Source organism: Tripterygium wilfordii, chromosome 9 (genome assembly GCF_013401445.1).
Source record: "Tripterygium wilfordii isolate XIE 37 chromosome 9, ASM1340144v1, whole genome shotgun sequence".
Taxonomy (NCBI): Eukaryota; Viridiplantae; Streptophyta; class Magnoliopsida; order Celastrales; family Celastraceae; genus Tripterygium; species Tripterygium wilfordii.
In genome coordinates this window covers 9327069-9344977 of record NC_052240.1, presented here as the reverse complement: position 1 = coordinate 9344977, position 17909 = coordinate 9327069, and the positions used below count along the sequence as shown (strand labels likewise).

Sequence of the window (17909 nt, the reverse complement as noted above, 5' to 3'; positions counted from 1 at the left end):
AGAGATTAGGCTATTTTTATCCCTGATATTTAATATTATTATGTGATATTTTAACTTTAACTGTTTGAATTTTATGTTATGTGCATTGTAGATTTCATCTCCTTAGTAAATTATTAAATATAAGTTAGCATCAGCTAATCTAATGTAACTTATTTTTGAATTTTTTTTTTATTTTCTAAAATTTATGATGAATTAATTATTAAAAATTTAAATTATTATTGTCTTTAATACACCTCATATTTCTCAAATATTAATATAAATGAATGATTCGGTAGCGGTTTCTCACTATTGATAGTCTTCAAAAAAAATAAAAGGAGGGCATGTTGAAAACCAATTGGACAGTGTCAGTGTGGAAGGAGTCAAGGAGAGGAACAATAGGGTTCTCAATGGGAAGGAGAAGATCATTACCTGCATGTAGAAACTACTTACCAAAAATGGATTTTAAAGTTGGACAAAATCAATTCAATTAGAAAATGTAACTTAAGATCTTCAAATTTTCACCTACCTACTAGCAAGGAATGTGTACATGGCAAAACACAATAGAAAATATCTCAAAGCACACAAGATAAATAAGGAAATTATAACATCTCCATCCAGCAACTGCAAGAGCATTGTACACGGGTGTTGTTTTTAATGTTTAATCAAGTGGCGCATCCGGACAGTAAATCATGACTTTAATTGAAATGTGAAGAACAGTAATATTCTTCATGCTCCATGAAACTTCAAGAGACATAATTTCAGGTCCTGCAGGATTTAAGAAAGGTACAGTCAATATGTAATATTTGAAAGATAGTTTATAAGATAAAACCCATATTATTGCATCCAATAATTACTTTAACAACTTGTATGCTAACCTAATATGCGCAATTCATCATGAGATGGAAATGACATTAGGGTTAATGTTGATTAATATGCGAATTGACCATAAAAACATGTTCCAAAAGTTGACACTATTTTAACTTATATTATGAACATGTCAAGAACAGAGGACATGGCAAGACAGTTCTGTAAAGCATATACATCATATTCATCCTAACCATTTTCTGACTCCAGTCATCATTAGCCAGATAATAGGAATAGCTCTTTTGTTCAAGTTCAGCTCGTTATTTAAGGAGCTTGTTTGTTAGCCTCAACAAACAAACGCATAGAAGCTCTTCTCGAGCTCAATCGCGAGCTGCTCGTCGAACTCTTTGTTCGTTTGCAGCCCTAAACAGACATCATAGTAGGAAACAATGTGTCTTGACAGCTTAATTCATCAAAAGACCGAGCAAATATAGTTTGATTTTAATCATACTATTAGAAACCCAAAAGTTATCCTGCTATTTATGCAGTATCACAACTTTTGCATCCAGTAGGGAACGGACAATTAAAGTTCATTCAGAAGGAAAGGCAACTAATAGCTTTCAAACTTGTACCTCATGAAGATCCCACAAGATTTTGTATGTCTTTCTGCAAATTTTTTAAAAAAGGAGTAAAACAAAGCAATCAGCTACGATAGATGGCCCTTTCTCAGAGATAAGCATATAATGAAATGATAAGAGAATGTCCTAACCTCAATTTTAAGAGGAGATGTAGTAGGTGCATATCGCTCCACAACCTTCCCTTCCTTGTTCACTAGGAACTTTGTGAAATTCCATTTGATTGCATCTCCAAGAAATCCTCCCTTCTCTGATTTTAGAAACTTGTAAAGGGGTGCCACGTTTTTCCCATTCACATCAACCTACAACATTAAGATGAAAGATGACATCAAAAGCTGCGGCATTTGTCTTCACACTTTTGAACAATCGATGGCTTCCCAGTTCCCAGTACAAAGTAATTGATCGATACTTTTTATTGCAAGAAATACTTGCAACTCAATACCGACGGGTTTATCCCAATCGCAAGTGTACGTGCCAACTGACAGTATAATAGTGAAAGGGGTCGAATCCACGAGGACTGTATTAATTACCAACTATAACTACTAACAATAGTGCAAATTAAATTCGGATGCTTCTAATATTAACTAGCAATAAAATTTAGATAAATATCAATGGATGAAAAACTAGCTTGGGTTTGGCTTCCAACTACCTCCACCTGTGCACACAGATTAATATGCAATCACACAATTTAAAAGTCTAACAATGTCAATTGAAAGGCCTTGGTCCAGCTGCAGTCAATTAGATTTCCCTAAACAACGATCCTGACTTTGGTCCAGTTGCAAGATCTTTTCTTATCAAAGGAGTCTTGGTTGGTCTATCCTAAGAGTTTCCTAAGACAAGCATAAGCACTAGGAAATCGACAGTTGCACAATCTAGGATAATGGTCTATTACCCAATCAATTATGTCCTATGTTCCCAAAACTTGGATCTTACGCAAGTTCTTGCTACTTCGTCAAACACCGGGTCATGGTCAGCCGAATATGTTTAACTAACAACTCCTAAAATTATGATGTTGATCAGGCATGCATAACAATAGGAAATAAACAATTAATCCAGAGAACAAAGAATTAAACTTAGTCTGATTGTCAATTAAATATGTGCACAAGGTTTATGGTAGAAGTATTACCAAACCCTAGCTAGTAAAGAGTTTAGCTACACATGCTTAAAATTAAAACCATATAAATACTCATAGACAATGTTCAAATCAATGGAAGAGTAGAAATTTGCTGAAGAATTGATGTGCCCAGCTTTGATGTTGCTTCTCCTCCTTCCTGCCGACACCCACTTCCTCAATCTTTGGTCTTCGGCTGCGCAAAGTAAAAGTCTCTTTTTTTCTCAGCTTAACACGCCTTATATAGTCTTTAGCAAGCCCTAAACTGGCCCAATTGTCCTTGCCACGTCAGCAACTTAATTAACACAAGTCTGGTTCCCACGTTCTGCGGCCGCGACAAGTTGCAAAACAGGTTACAAATTCTGTCCAGTAATGAATTTATTCTCCCGCAGTACCTGTGCATAAAAACACCAATGCGGGTAGTATTTTGCACTAAACAACATAGAAAAATAGTAATTTTAAGCCCGTAAAAGTAGGTGTATTTTACACCCAACAAAATCCCCCAAACTTCACTCTTGCTTGTCCTCAAGCAAGTAATCAAGAAAAAGTTTAAACCATTTAAGCATCAGTTGAAAATCTGCAATCAAGAATTGGCACTACAAGTACTCTCTCATTATTGCAATGCAATATTGACATCCAGTAGAAAATTGCACAGCCCTAACTCTGCTCACAACCACTTTGGTTTACACAATTATTCTCACACACCCTCACCAAGGTACGCACATAATATATAGAAGAGAATTTTCACTCAAGTGTATAAGGGTAGTGTTTACTCTCTTATGAATTCATAACCTGCAGCCATATGCTCACATGTCCACCAATCTTACTTCACACTAAAATTTTCATTCAATAAATCAGAAGGACTTTATTGGGGCAAGAAATTTGGCTAAGGAAGGCTAAAAAAAATGAACAAAATAAATATAAACTGGATTCAAACCAAAGTTATCATGATCCAATCACAAGCAGGCACAATGCAACAAGGATAAGCGTCAATGAATACATAGGTTAGATACGGGTATGGTTTAACAAAATATGTGATGATCATGCCATATATCACACAGTCTCAAAAATAGGCATCCATCATACGACTAATCCTAACACCATCTAACCATCCCAACATAATAAAGTACCAAAAGAGAACTCCCCTACTCCAAAATAACAAATAAGATTGTCAGCAACCTAACTAGAACACCAGCACACATCCACATAACTTCAGGGTAGGCTTCCATCACGAATCAAATCAAACATCTCCCTCTGTTGAGCCTCAAACCTCTGCATTGCCTCCTTCATCTCATGCATATGTGTCCCAATACTCATTTGAAGTGACTCAACTGTTGATTCAAGATGCTCCAACCGGGTTATAACCTGCCCCTGCAAACTCCCAACTTGCTCAACTTCGACACCCAAATCAGTCACTTTCTCCTCAACAGCCTCCAACCTTTCGTCCAAATTACCACAACCTGCACCAACAGTTCCTTCTTCAGTATTATGCACCCGAGACTCCTCAGCTGCCCCAGAAGTTTTCTGCTGCTGCCTAACAAGCTGCACTTCACTTCTATCAAACCAAAACCTGTTAAGAGGTGCTTTCCTTTTCTCCTGAACATCACCCAGCTCCTTTTCCACACTTTCAGCAAGACACAAAGTAGTGATTAGTACTCCAAACGGCAGCACCTGACCAGGTTTATTGTCCTCTTTCACTTTAACAATGTGATCATATATAGTACTTGCCATGCAAAAATCCAAATCACAAATAATGGCATACATCAAATAGCAAGACTTTGCATTGACAGTGGAGAGATGAGTCACAGGTATCACATTCCTGGTCACTATCTGAGCTAACAGTCTATAAGGTTGCATCAAATCTACATATAAAATCACATTTTTGTTCGGCTCATCACTACTATTCCCAGTCAGAGTTTCAACCACAATCCTCCAATCAGGCCACACAATATCAACATTCGAAGTTCCAAAATCCCTAAATTTAAAGCTAGGTTTCTTCAATGGTTCGGGTAAGCTCAAAACAGATGAAACCCTTCTTGGGTTGAAAAAGAACTGCTTACCTCGCACATATGCCATACAGTGGTTATCATTAACTATCAAATTGGCATAAAACTCATAAACCAGTTGCCGAATAGCCACACCTGGAACACTGGTGATGCCGAGCCATCCCCTCTCTTTCAATTTGTAATACCAGTTAACCCGTTGGAAGTGCTCCACCACAACATGGCGTTCCACATGCAAAGCCCGCTTCGACCACACTTCCTCACACTCGATCTGCACTGCCGGGGATATGAATCGGTCAAAACCTTCTTCTTCCTCCACAGGGACATCCGCACTCTCAACCACCTTTCCCTTCTTCTTGCTTGCTAACTCCTTCTTCCTCTTTGCACTTCTTGTAGCCATTAATGAACTCGGTATTGTTGCCAAAATTGAGAGAATTAACCCAATTTTTTTTTCTTTTTAGAAAGGTAATCTCCCCTGTCTTTAGGTGCAAGAGGTAGAAGAGAAAATTAGGGGTTGCGGCGGCTGTAGGGCCTGGCACCAACCCTACTTCATATATATATTTATCTTTTTTTTTTTTTTTTTTGGTTGGCATGGGTCACCGCTTAATTGTATACACTTCAGGCCACACTTAGGCTGCACAAAGGCTACAAAGTCCCCAGCACTCTACTTATACACTTCTCTCCACTGTTCAGATTTCTCCATTCAACACCACACTTAGACTCCTCATAACCTTCCAAACACCTTGACCATAGCCTCATGATGGATACTATTTTATGACTTATGACACAGGCATAACACATCACATAGATGGGAAGGTTTATCACAAGAGCAGAGAAATTCAATGAAAGGATTGGAAGCAACAGCTGGGTTCAAGGTAGGCCAAAAATTAACAAAGAATGCCTTTATCACTTTCAAAGAACAAAAACATAGTATTTACTTCAGATGGTCTAATGCAAGTTCTAGCTATACAAAGTCATGAAATTCATAGCACACAAAATTTCCTGAAGGCTCCTCACAAGCTAATTGGTGCTGTAAATAATGTGTAAACTAAGCAGACATTCATTGCAAAAGGTCATGCAAATAATCACACCATCAGTCTCAAAAGCACTTCATAACAATTAAGCACAAGTATGCCAACTCTCTTCTAAAAACACTAATTTTTTTTTTTTCAAAACTTTTCGGCAAAAGCAAATTCCCTCTCCCCCAAACTTGAAATTGACATTGTCCTCAATGTTTAAAAAGAAAACAAACAGAAATTTTGCAATGACGAAACCAACGAACACAAATAAGTGAAGGAAAAGGAAGAGAGACTTAGCTGATTTAAGTTGTCAAAAATATGCTTCTCTTCCACATGGGTTACCTCCCATGAAGTGCTAAATTTATTGTCTTCAGCCGGACATAGCCTTAGATTCGGTCAGACATCAATAGAGTGGAGATATACCACTTCATCCACAGTAACTTGTACATTCTCCCAATAAGGCTTCACTCGATGGCCATTAACCTTAAATGTGTGATCAGAATCTTGATGTTTTAACTCTAATGCACCATGAGGGAACACAGCTTGTATCACATATGGGCCATGCCACTTTGATTTGAGTTTTCCCGGAAACAATTTCAAACGAGAGTTATACACCAGCACCTTCTGTCCTACAGAAAAAATTTTCCGTACAAGCTTCTTGTCATGGTACTGCTTCGCGCGCTCCTTGTATAATTTGGCATTCTCATAGGCTTCATGCCGTAATTCTTCAAGCTCGTTCAGTTGCAAACGACGCCTGTCTCCAGCTGCCTTTATGTCAAAATTTAGCTTTTTAATAGCCCAATAAGCTCGATGCTCTAATTCAACTGGCAAGTGACACTCTTTCCCATAAACCAACCGGAATGGAGACATCCCAATGGGTGTTTTGTATGCAGTCCTGTAGGCCCACAAAGCATCAGTCAAACGAAGAGACCAATCTTTTCTATTTGGATTCACCGTCTTCTCAAGAATGGCCTTGATTTCTCTATTGCTTATCTCCACTTGCCCACTCGTCTGAGGATGATATGGGGTTCCCACACGGTGAGTGATCCCATATTTCTTCATTAGGGCCGAACATGCATAATTATTGAAGTGCCTGCCACCATCACTAATGATTGCTCGTGGCATCCCAAAACGAGAGAAAATATTGTCCTGCAAAAACTTCACAACCACTCGATGATCATTAGTTCGTGAGGGGACAGCCTCGACCCATTTGGACACATAATCAACACCAACTAAAATATATTCAAAGCCAAAAGAGTTAGGAAAAGGGCCCATGAAGTCAATTCCCCATACATCAAAAAGTTCAAGGACTTGAATACTTGTTAAAGGCATTTGATCTCTGGCAGCTATGTTACCGGTCCTTTGGCATCTGTCACAAGTCTTACAAAAACTCCAAGCATCTTTAAAAATAGTAGGCCAATAAAATCCAGCGTGGAATACCTTAAGTGCAGTCTTTTTAGGCCCAAAGTGGCCTCCACATGCATAGGCATGACAATGAGTCAAGATCTCTTGTTGTTCACATTGTGCTACACATCTACGAATAATTTGATCCGGGCATATCTTGAAGAGGTAAGGATCATCCCATATGTAATCTCTAGCCTGTGAAATTATCCGCTTCCTTTCCTGATATGACAAGTCAGTAGGAAAAGAATTAGTAACAAGATAATTCACAATGTCGGCATACCATGGCAGTGTGTTTATGGACAGGAGCTGTTCATCTGGAAAAGAGTCACCCAAAGGAAGTTCGTCATGTTCATTGTCAGGTAGCAGCCGAGAAAGATGATCGGCAACTACATTCTCACTTCCCTTTTTATCTTTAATCTCCAAGTCGAACTCCTGCAAAAGAAGTACCCAGCGTATTAACCTAGGCTTGGCATCCTTTTTAGTCATTAAATACCTCAACGCAGCATGGTCCGTATACACAATAACTCGGGAGCCAATGAGGTAAGATCTAAATTTTTCCAATGCAAAAATCACCGCCAATAATTCTTTTTCCGTTGTTGAGTAATTCAGCTGAGCATCATTCATGGTGCGAGAAGCATAATAGATGGCATATGGTGTCTTATTTTTCCGCTGCCCCAGAACAGCCCCCAAGGAGTAATCGCTTGCATCGCACATTAACTCAAATGGCAACTCCCAATCAGGTGCCTGCATAATAGGAGCTGAAGTGAGTGCTTGTTTTAACTTATCAAATGCTGTCCGACAGTCATCTGTCCATACAAATTCAGCATCCTTTGTCAGCAATACACACAAAGGTTGCGAGATCTTGGAAAAGTCTTTTATAAATCTTCGGTAAAACCCCGCATGACCAAGAAAACTCCGCACACCCTTTACTGTGGTAGGATGAGGCAGCTTAGATATGACTTCGATTTTTGCCTTGTCGACTTCAATGCCACGGCTGGAAATCAGATGACCCAACACAATTCCTTCTTGCACCATGAAGTGACATTTTTCCCAATTCAAAACAAGGTTGGTTTCTTCACACCTCTCTAACACCAACCTCAAATGCTCAAGACATTCATCAAAATCAGCTCCAAATACACTGAAATCATCCATGAAAACTTCAATAAACTTCTCTACCATGTCAGAGAAAATACTCATCATACATCTTTGGAATGTAGCTGGTGCGTTGCACAACCCAAACGGCATCCTTCGGTATGCAAAAGTGCCATATGGACATGTGAACGTAGTCTTCTCTTGGTCCTCAGGTGCTATGGCAATCTGATTGTATCCACTATAGCCGTCAAGAAAGCAATAATGACTATGCCCAGCTAGTCTCTCCAACATCTGATCGATGAATGGTAGCGGAAAGTGGTCTTTTCGAGTTTCGTTGTTCAACTTCCTATAATCAATACACACTCTCCATCCCGTGGTCATTCGTGTAGGTATCAATTCATTATTTTCACTCTTCACTACAGTAATGCCACTTTTCTTCGGTACTACATGAATTGGACTGACCCACTTGCTATCTGAAATCGGATAAATTACCCCCACATCAAGTAGCTTTAGAACTTCAGCTTTGACAACCTCCTTCATATGTGGATTCAACCTCCTTTGTGCTTCTCGGGTAGGCTTTGCATTATTTTCCAGAAAAATCTGATGCATACATCTTGACGGGCTGATGCCTTTTATGTCCGCAATGGTCCAACCAAGAGCTGTTTTGTGCTGTCTCAAAATTCGGATCAACTTTCCCTCCTCCCCCAAACTTAGATTTGCAGCCACTATCACGGGTAAAGTGCTATGTTCACCCAAGTAGATGTATTTCAAGTGACTTGGCAGCTGCTTCAGCTCCAACTTGGGTGCTTTAACTGTGGAAGGAACAAGAGATGCATTAGTAGGCGTCAGTTGCTCAAATGGAGGAGTATTCTTACCACCATAAGGCCGGTCCAACTGGAATGCTTGGATGGCCTCCTCTATACGGTCATCCTCCAACTCTCCCTCCAAAATTGTCTTCTCATTCAAACCATACGCCACCACTGCTTCAATTGGATCCACTCTAGTAACCTGAAAAACCTCACTCACAAGATCATGTGTAGTGTCAACATTAAAACAATCACTATGATCATCATGAGATTTAAGTGCATCAAACACACGAAATTCCAATTCTTTGTCATTTACTTGCATAGTTACAGTCCCTTTTCTCACATTAATATTCATGTCAGCAGTAACCATAAAAGGTCGTCCAAGTATGATAGGCAAAGATGCTGATCTAGGACTATCCTCCATATCCAACACAACAAAATCAGCAGGCAAGATCAAGTCATTTACAGTCACCAGAACATCCTCTAAAATTCCCTTGGGTCTTTTAACACTACGGTCAGCTAGTTGCAGTGTTATAGAAGTCTCTTGAAGCTCTCCCAACCCAAGTTTTTCATAGACAGAGTAAGGTAACAAATTAATACTTGCTCCTAAGTCTAATAATGCCTTTTCAAAAAATTGATTTCCCACTTTACATGGTATAGTAAAACTACCAGGATCTTTGAGTTTTGGTGGGAGTTTGTTTAACAACACAGCACTGACCTCTTCTTTCAAAGCAATTTTTTCATGAGCAGCAAATTTTCTCTTTTTAGTACAACATTCTTTAAGAAATTTAGCGTAAGATGGAATTTGTTTAATAGCATCAAGCAATGGAATATTAATTTCAACCTTCCGCAAATTCTCAAAAATATCAACTGCTTTAGAATCAGTGTTCTTTTTGGCAAACCTTTGCGGGAAAGGTGGAGGATCTCTTTCCCATTCCTGTGTCTCCACTGGTGCAGTTTGCGGCCCATTTGTACCCTGTCTGTAGCTTTACTGCAATTTGTAGACTCTGTTTTCAACTGCTCTGTCTTGTTGATTTGCTTGCCGCTTCTGAGAGTTGTGATAGCTTTCAATTGTTCTGGTTGCCCAGCTGGGTTATTCAAGGGCTGCGAAGGTAATTCTCCCTTCTTTCGTTCACTCATCTCCTTAGCCATTTGTCCCACTTGAGTCTCCAATTTTTGGATGGCTTGAGTTGTTTGCTGCATGAATTGCATCATTGTGGTCTCCAAGTCACTCCTCTTTGATGTTTGCTGTGCAGGAGCTGTTGTTTCAGTAGAATTCTGTTCATTCCTCCACGAGAAATTTGGGTGATTTCGCCATGGGTAAGATTGATTTCTCATGTTGAAATTTCCTTGCCCCAAGTAATTGGCTTGTTCTTGGTCTGTCATAGAAGTCAATGGACAGGCTTCAGTCACATGGTCATTATTTGAACAAATAGCACACACAATAACTGGCTTTGCTGGCACCGAAGTTTTCATATTCATTCCCTTCATGGCTTCCACAATCATGTCAATTTTTCGATTGATATTTCCCATCTCAGCTTGTACCATAGTGTCAGCACTTACTTCGTACATGCCTTGCTTCCTTGTTGAGCTTCTACCCCGTGTAGAAAATTGTTGAGAATCTTCACTCAATTCTTCGAATAGCTCCATCGCTTCCTCACTACTTTTTCGCATCAACACTCCATTACAAGCTGAGTCAACCTTCATCCTATTAATCTCATTCAACCCTTCATAAAAGTGCAGCACAACATCATCCTTATGCAGATTATGAGTTGGGCAACGAGTTAAGCGGCTCTTGAAATCTTTCCAAGCCTCATAGAATAAATCACCTTCTTTTTGCTGAAAATTTTGAATTTCTCGCACCAGCTGCTTGGTTCTATGGGCTGGGAAAAATTCCCTTAAAAACTTAGTTGCCATCTGCTCCCACGTGCCAATAGTACCTGCTTCAATAGAGTTGTACCACATCTTGGCTCCTCCTCTAAGAGTGAATGGAAAGAGCACCAATTTCAGATTATCAGTAGATATCCCTGTCATGTGTTGAGTACGACAAAGATCAGTAAAATCCTTCAGATGTTGGTGTGGATCTTCATCAAACCGCCCCTCATAATGTGGTACAGAGTTCAGCAATTGAGGTGACAGGCTGACATTAGCAGCTCCCGTAGGTTGATATGTAATACATGATGGCTGGGTAATGTTCTGCGGGATGTATCTGTTCATCATGGGTATCCTTGCATTACCCGCTGCATTCCCAGCACCACCAGCAATTTGAATCTCATGATTGTGTGGGTTTTCAGCCATGTTTCTTTGTCTCAAAGCTCTAGTTGTTCTCTCAATTTCTGGGTCAAATTCTTCTAATGGTTGATGTTGAGAGCGAGTATTGACCATGCAATGTAAGCAACAATTCTGGACCTGCACAAAAATTTATTTATTTATTAAAGTAAGTTTCAGTAGGATAAATCAACTAAATACTTAACTACACACTATTGCCGTAAGAAACAACTGATAATAAACTTAACAGTCCCCGGCAACGGCGCCAAAAACTTGATCGATACTTTTTATTGCAAGAAATACTTGCAACTCAATACCGACGGGTTTATCCCAATCGCAAGTGTACGTGCCAACTGACAGTATAATAGTGAAAGGGGTCGAATCCACGAGGACTGTATTAATTACCAACTATAACTACTAACAATAGTGCAAATTAAATTCGGATGCTTCTAATATTAACTAGCAATAAAATTTAGATAAATATCAATGGATGAAAAACTAGCTTGGGTTTGGCTTCCAACTACCTCCACCTGTGCACACAGATTAATATGCAATCACACAATTTAAAAGTCTAACAATGTCAATTGAAAGGCCTTGGTCCAGCTGCAGTCAATTAGATTTCCCTAAACAACGATCCTGACTTTGGTCCAGTTGCAAGATCTTTTCTTATCAAAGGAGTCTTGGTTGGTCTATCCTAAGAGTTTCCTAAGACAAGCATAAGCACTAGGAAATCGACAGTTGCACAATCTAGGATAATGGTCTATTACCCAATCAATTATGTCCTATGTTCCCAAAACTTGGATCTTACGCAAATTCTTGTTACTTCGTCAAACACCGGGTCATGGTCAGCCGAATATGTTTAACTAACAACTCCTAAAATTATGATGTTGATCAGGCATGCATAACAATAGGAAATAAACAATTAATCCAGAGAACAAAGAATTAAACTTAGTCTGATTGTCAATTAAATATGTGCACAAGGTTTATGGTAGAAGTATTACCAAACCCTAGCTAGTAAAGAGTTTAGCTACACATGCTTAAAATTAAAACCATATAAATACTCATAGACAATGTTCAAATCAATGGAAGAGTAGAAATTTGCTGAAGAATTGATGTGCCCAGCTTTGATGTTGCTTCTCCTCCTTCCTGCCGACACCCACTTCCTCAATCTTTGGTCTTCGGCTGCGCAAAGTAAAAGTCTCTTTTTTTCTCAGCTTAACACGCCTTATATAGTCTTTAGCAAGCCCTAAACTGGCCCAATTGTCCTTGCCACGTCAGCAACTTAATTAACACAAGTCTGGTTCCCACGTTCTGCGGCCGCGACAAGTTGCAAAACAGGTTACAAATTCTGTCCAGTAATGAATTTATTCTCCCGCAGTACCTGTGCATAAAAACACCAATGCGGGTACTATTTTGCACTAAACAACATAGAAAAATAGTAATTTTAAGCCCGTAAAAGTAGGTGTATTTTACACCCAACAGTAATTCTTCGACTAATTCAACAACCTTCCGTCAAAGAAGAAGGCCATAGCAAAATCAGTTTAGGATGGCAACCGTAGAGAGGGTTGGCGTTTTTACATGCTGAGAACTAAGTCAGGGGTTTGGGGTGGGATCAAGAAAAAAAAACATTGTAATTTATGACAGCTCATCTACGAGAAGGTATCCCAAGGAGTGATTATGCGAAAAATCACTCTCCATTTTTCAGATTTTCTGAAGTATCAGAGATTACCTTGTCAAATATAGGGAATTCAGCTTTGAACCTCGTGCATACCACTTTTTCAATCTCATCATTGTTTCCTGGTTCTTGTCCTCCAAACTGATTGCAAGGAAATGCCAAGATCTCGAAGTCTACCATAGAAGTGTCAATCAAAAAATGTCAAAGAAAAACACGCAAGCCCCAAAATATTCATACGAAGGTTTATGTTGATTCTCACCTTGGTTTTTGTACTTTTCATACACAACATTCAACTCCTTGTAGTTAGTTTGCGTTAAACCACTGCAAGGAAAAATTATAAACATACGGGAGGGAGAAGAAGAATAGCAACAGAACAAGTAATAGACGGAAATAAAAAAAAAAACAGATCCACTAAGATTACCACTGTGAAGCAACATTCACAATCAGAAGAACCTTCCCCCTGTATTGACTCAGACTTACATCATTTCCACGAATATCCTGTGATTTAGTTGAAGAATTAATTGATAATCAATAAATTAGTAAAATTCCTCTCTATTGAACATTCACAAATGTGCAAAACATCATTCCCAACATAGATTCACCCCACAAAACAAAGGAAGCAGCAGATCGGTATATCAAGCAACCCCTATTCTACTGCTACCTCCTCTTTCTTCTTTCTGATCTTTCTCAGGGTCCAAACACAACCAGACACAGATTACAAAATATATAAATATTTTAAAAAATTGCCAAGGAAAAGCCCAAATTCTGTATGCCTGAATTCATGATCAATCAGAATCTTATAAGTTAAGAACATTCATCCGGAAGTCTTTAGTCTATCAATCATTTGTCAAATTTTTTTCACAAAAAGAGAGGGCACAAATAACTCCTGCGCCAACTAAGCCCCCAAATACAATTAAAAGTGACCAAATCGATTCATTAAGCTCCCCAGAAACCAACAAAACAACGAGCACACAAATCAATCATGTCTTTCCGTACCTTTCCCTCAGCTTTCTCGGCAACCAAACATCAATAACGAAAACTAAGCTGAAAATTAAAAGGCTTAAACTTGTGCAAAATCGAACAAAATACCTTGACAATGAAGTCATATATGGATTGAGGAGAATCCGCAGCCATGTTTTGAGGAGAAGGAGAATATGGGTATCTGTTAAACAGCAGAATAGCAAGACCTAGCAAGATAAGAGAAACCCAGTTTGAGAATTTCAACGAATGCATACCAGTTCCATAAAGTACCAAATTCAAAGACGACAGGCTCTGTCTACAGTATATTATTGAGAAAAATTTGTAAGTAATAATATATATAATATTAGATGCCAAAAACGAAATTTTTACATGTCAAAAACAGATGTGAACATGTAATTATTATTTATTAATCCTTTCTTCAAAATTATGTAAAAAAACAAAAACCTTAAATTTTACTAGTTGTTTTGTGGGTTGTCACCTGCAAAACTATTTCTTTCCAATTAAAAATCACACAGACGTGAATTTGTATCTTTAAATGTATTGAATTAAACAATTGTGATCAGAACAAGCTCCTTCTAAAATTGATATACGTGGTTTGGAAAATTCATGATTGTCTCGTCTCTCGTAACTTTTCTCTTTTATTTATACATGTTGAAATAACTTGATGGGTCCGTGTACGGCCCTGGGCAACTGGAGGCGGTTGTATGAGTTAATACCACTTTTGCACACCCAAAGATAGTCAATATTCCAATTTACACACCGTAGTTTAAATGTTCCATCATTTGGGTAGATTTTTCAAGTTTTGGATAGTCAACCTGCCCATGTGGCAGGTTGACCGATCTAGGTGGAAAATAATTTTTTTTTCTCAAAAACAAAAAGACAAATGTCAAAATCAGAGTCATACATGTGTAATAAGACAAAAAAATAATTTATATATTATCCACCTCAGAAAAAAAATTAGAAATATAAATTAATCAAGAAAAAATTTCTTCTCCCTTTCCTAAACCGAACTCTGAAGGAATTTTCTTCTCCCCCTACCTCCGCCCACGGCAGTTCCCAACAACTGCCATCACTACCTGCAATAGCAACCACCATCTCCAATACCACTAGTCCGTCCGTAAGCTTCCTGGTATTCCAACCAATTTCATTACCACCAATCTCTCATCAGATCAAAGCCAAGTATTCCCACCAATAATTAACGATTTCTTCTCAATACAGAAAACAAAAGGCAAGGTATTCAGTTTGGGTCCCGCTGCTACACCCTCAAGTCGAAGAAATTCTTAGTCTCTTCATAGGCATGGTGTATTGATTTCTTCCATCTGTCAATTTTTTTTTTGTGTTTATTTGTTTATCATATGGTGGTATGAAAGCCATAAGCAGAGGCATGAGTCTTTTTCACTAAGATTCGAAGCCTAGAGATGCGAAGCACAGGTGGGCTTCCATGGCGGCCTCCTCTTTGACTTAGGGTTAGAGAGCAAGGGAAGAGAGTGTGTAGGAGAAGGAAGACAAGTGTATGATTTGATTTCTTACATCTGTTATTTCATTTGAGAAAATAAATTTATTTTCCACCTTGATCGATCAACCTGCCACATGGGTAGGTTGACTGCCCAAAACTTAAAAAATCTGCCCGAATGACCGAATTGGCACATTTTCATCTATGAATGACTAAATTGAAACGTTTTAAACTACGGTGTGTAAATTGGAACATTGACTATCTTTGGGTATGCAAAAGTGGTATTAACCCGCGGTTGTATTGTCGACAAAATTAATGAAACGATCAGATTGTTAGTTGTGTTGCTATTTGCTTCTAACACTCAGAGTTCCACCGAACGTGACAAAAATATGTAGGAGATCTTCTGCATTGGACATGAGATCTATCGATCCTGAATTATAGAAATATCAGTGTTGGATTGATGATGATGTGTGTATGTTCAGGTGTGTTCGTATTTGCTGTAAGTTCAAAGATTTTGATATGAGATTGCACCAAATCTAACCTCCCACCAAATGAGTTGTATGCAGTTTAAGAACACAAAATTGTTGATTCGATATTGCCTTGAAAAAGGCTTAGAATTTATTTAGTGTCAAGTAAGAAAAGCAGAAGATAGAATACTAACACCAGAATGAGAAATCTGTCACGCCCCTCTCTCCTAAGGTATACCGAAGTGTACCTAAACCCATAAGAATGTGACCAGCAGGGGACCCCATCCCCCGAACCAACCCTTAATCCAATATACCTAAATCAATATATAAAATATATAAAATAGTAACAACTCCTGAAATATAACATGGACATAGTCTCTCCAGAATACCACATATATACACCTATCGAAAACATCAGAGTATCTATACAACAGCGGAAATAAGAACTTATCTACCCGAGATCAGACTGAGCAAATAAGTAACATATATACAAATACAAAACCCCAAATCCTCAAAACCTGCTAAAGAAACAGCTTGAGGCTACACACCAGCTCATGCGTCCCGCCGCTGACCAGCATCACCTAAATCTAACTCACCTGAAAGGGAAACAAGAAGAGGGGTGAGCCAAAAAGCTCAGTAGGGCATAGAAAGGGAACACCGATATCCAAAAAAAAAAAAAAAGAAATCCAAGACTATGACGCATAATATGCAGCACAATAAATATACATTCATTGGCAATTCAACCAAGTAATATGGTAGCCGATAAGGCTATACAACACCGTAACCACAAACACTAATCTCCGGTAATCCATAATCCATAATCCACCCCTGGACCCACCCTAATCCCCGTAGGGTGTCTCCCAGTCCAGGTCCATACCAAAACTGGATGAGGATCGGATATCCTGATAGCATAGCCTACACCAGAGAGCGTCCCCTGTGATGCACCTCACCTCAGACGGTCTACAGGTACGTACCCGATTGATTGTATAATCCATAATAATCCGATATATTAGGCTCTGATATGGGCCCCACAGTGTACCTCAACCACCTCCAAACACCCCACTCCCAAAGACGTACCAACAATGATAATCAACATAGAATACGTACAACTTATATAAACAGGTCGTATTTCTACCCCCGGAAACCGACAGAACTACAATATAGTAAGAGTCCGTGAAGCCGGAACCCTAGAATCACACGCAAGATACATAGAAAACCCCTACCTGAAAATCGGAAACCGAATACCACGCACGCGTCCCCAATAAACCCCTAACTCTGAAAGTCAACCTGCTTCAAATCTCAACCGGGATCACCGTCTACATCGAAAAACACATTATACGAAAATACAGTTAAAATACGTTCGGTCAACTATGATCAACAGTAAAAGTCAATGGTCAACGGGCAAACCGGATCAAATGGGTCAAAACGGGGTCAAACCGGGTCAAACTGTGTTGAACCGGTCAACACTCAGTCAACCGAGTCAACTCGGCCTGACTCGGCCGGAACCCATTCAACGTCACCGCCGGCGATCCGGCCACCCAAACCTGCCAAATCTTATATCAAATTGAAGATCTCGATGAAATGAACTCATAGGTACCTAAATCAAGCCAAACCGTCGCCGGAATCGGCCGGATCGACCAAAGAAAGTTCACGGTGGCCGGAACTTCAATCTCCGATTTCTCCCAAACCGGAGCTCCGATCGACGTGATTCAAGTTGGGTTACACTCGTCTCGTCCGTACGCTTCTTTTGATACCAGCCTTGACCGTCACCGTTGCCGGAATCATGAAATCACAGTTGAACCCGTTTTAGAGAGAGAAAGAGGATAGAGAGAAAATCGTGAGAGAAGAGGGTATTTTTGCAATTTTTTATTTTTTTTATTTTCTTTAATTTTTCTTTTATACAATATTTTACTTTCAAAAACACCCATCTTTCAAAAACACCCCTAACTAAAATGTTCAAATTAACTTCATAAATTTATAATAAATCCAATTTAAATCCGATTCGAGTAATTCTTGCGCCAATAATTTTCTTTTTAAATCCCCCATTTATTAAAAATATTTTCATAGTTTTATCTTAATTTAATTTTTATTCTCCCTAAATCCCAATTCATGATTACCGAGATTCACTCCACTTCGATCAACGTGTCAAAATACCATAAATAGTGTATAATCGGGTCAGGATATTACAGCATTTCTATTAACAAAATGAAAA

At 38.9% G+C, this 17909-nt stretch overlaps 1 protein-coding gene across 1 annotated transcript; it reads right to left on the bottom strand.

Moving 5' to 3' along the window:
• Positions 1 to 566: 566 nt before the first annotated feature.
• Positions 567 to 14073, bottom strand: LOC120005177 (probable glutathione peroxidase 2). Its single transcript, XM_038854670.1, has 7 exons — positions 13886 to 14073; positions 13218 to 13294; positions 13056 to 13117; positions 12851 to 12969; positions 1553 to 1720; positions 1416 to 1449; positions 567 to 744 (listed from the first exon to the last, which is right to left on the bottom strand). Exons 1-6 carry the CDS (start codon positions 14027 to 14029, stop codon positions 1417 to 1419), a joined length of 603 nt encoding a protein of 200 aa, XP_038710598.1. The 5' UTR covers positions 14030 to 14073; the 3' UTR covers positions 567 to 744; position 1416.
• Between the last annotated feature and the right edge of the window lie 3836 nt (positions 14074 to 17909).

What these genes read in the sequence shown, in the direction of transcription:
- LOC120005177 (XM_038854670.1), bottom strand. Translation starts at nt 14,029, where the DNA reads ATGCATTCGTTGAAATTCTCAAACTGGGTTTCTCTTATCTTGCTAGGT. An exon ending in TATATGACTTCATTGTCAAG is followed by an intron (nt 13,295 to 13,885) that starts GTATTTTGTTCG and finishes ACTAAATCACAG; the next exon opens with GATATTCGTGGAAATGATGT. An exon ending in GTGAATGTTGCTTCACAGTG is followed by an intron (nt 13,118 to 13,217) that starts GTAATCTTAGTG and finishes TTTTCCTTGCAG; the next exon opens with TGGTTTAACGCAAACTAACT.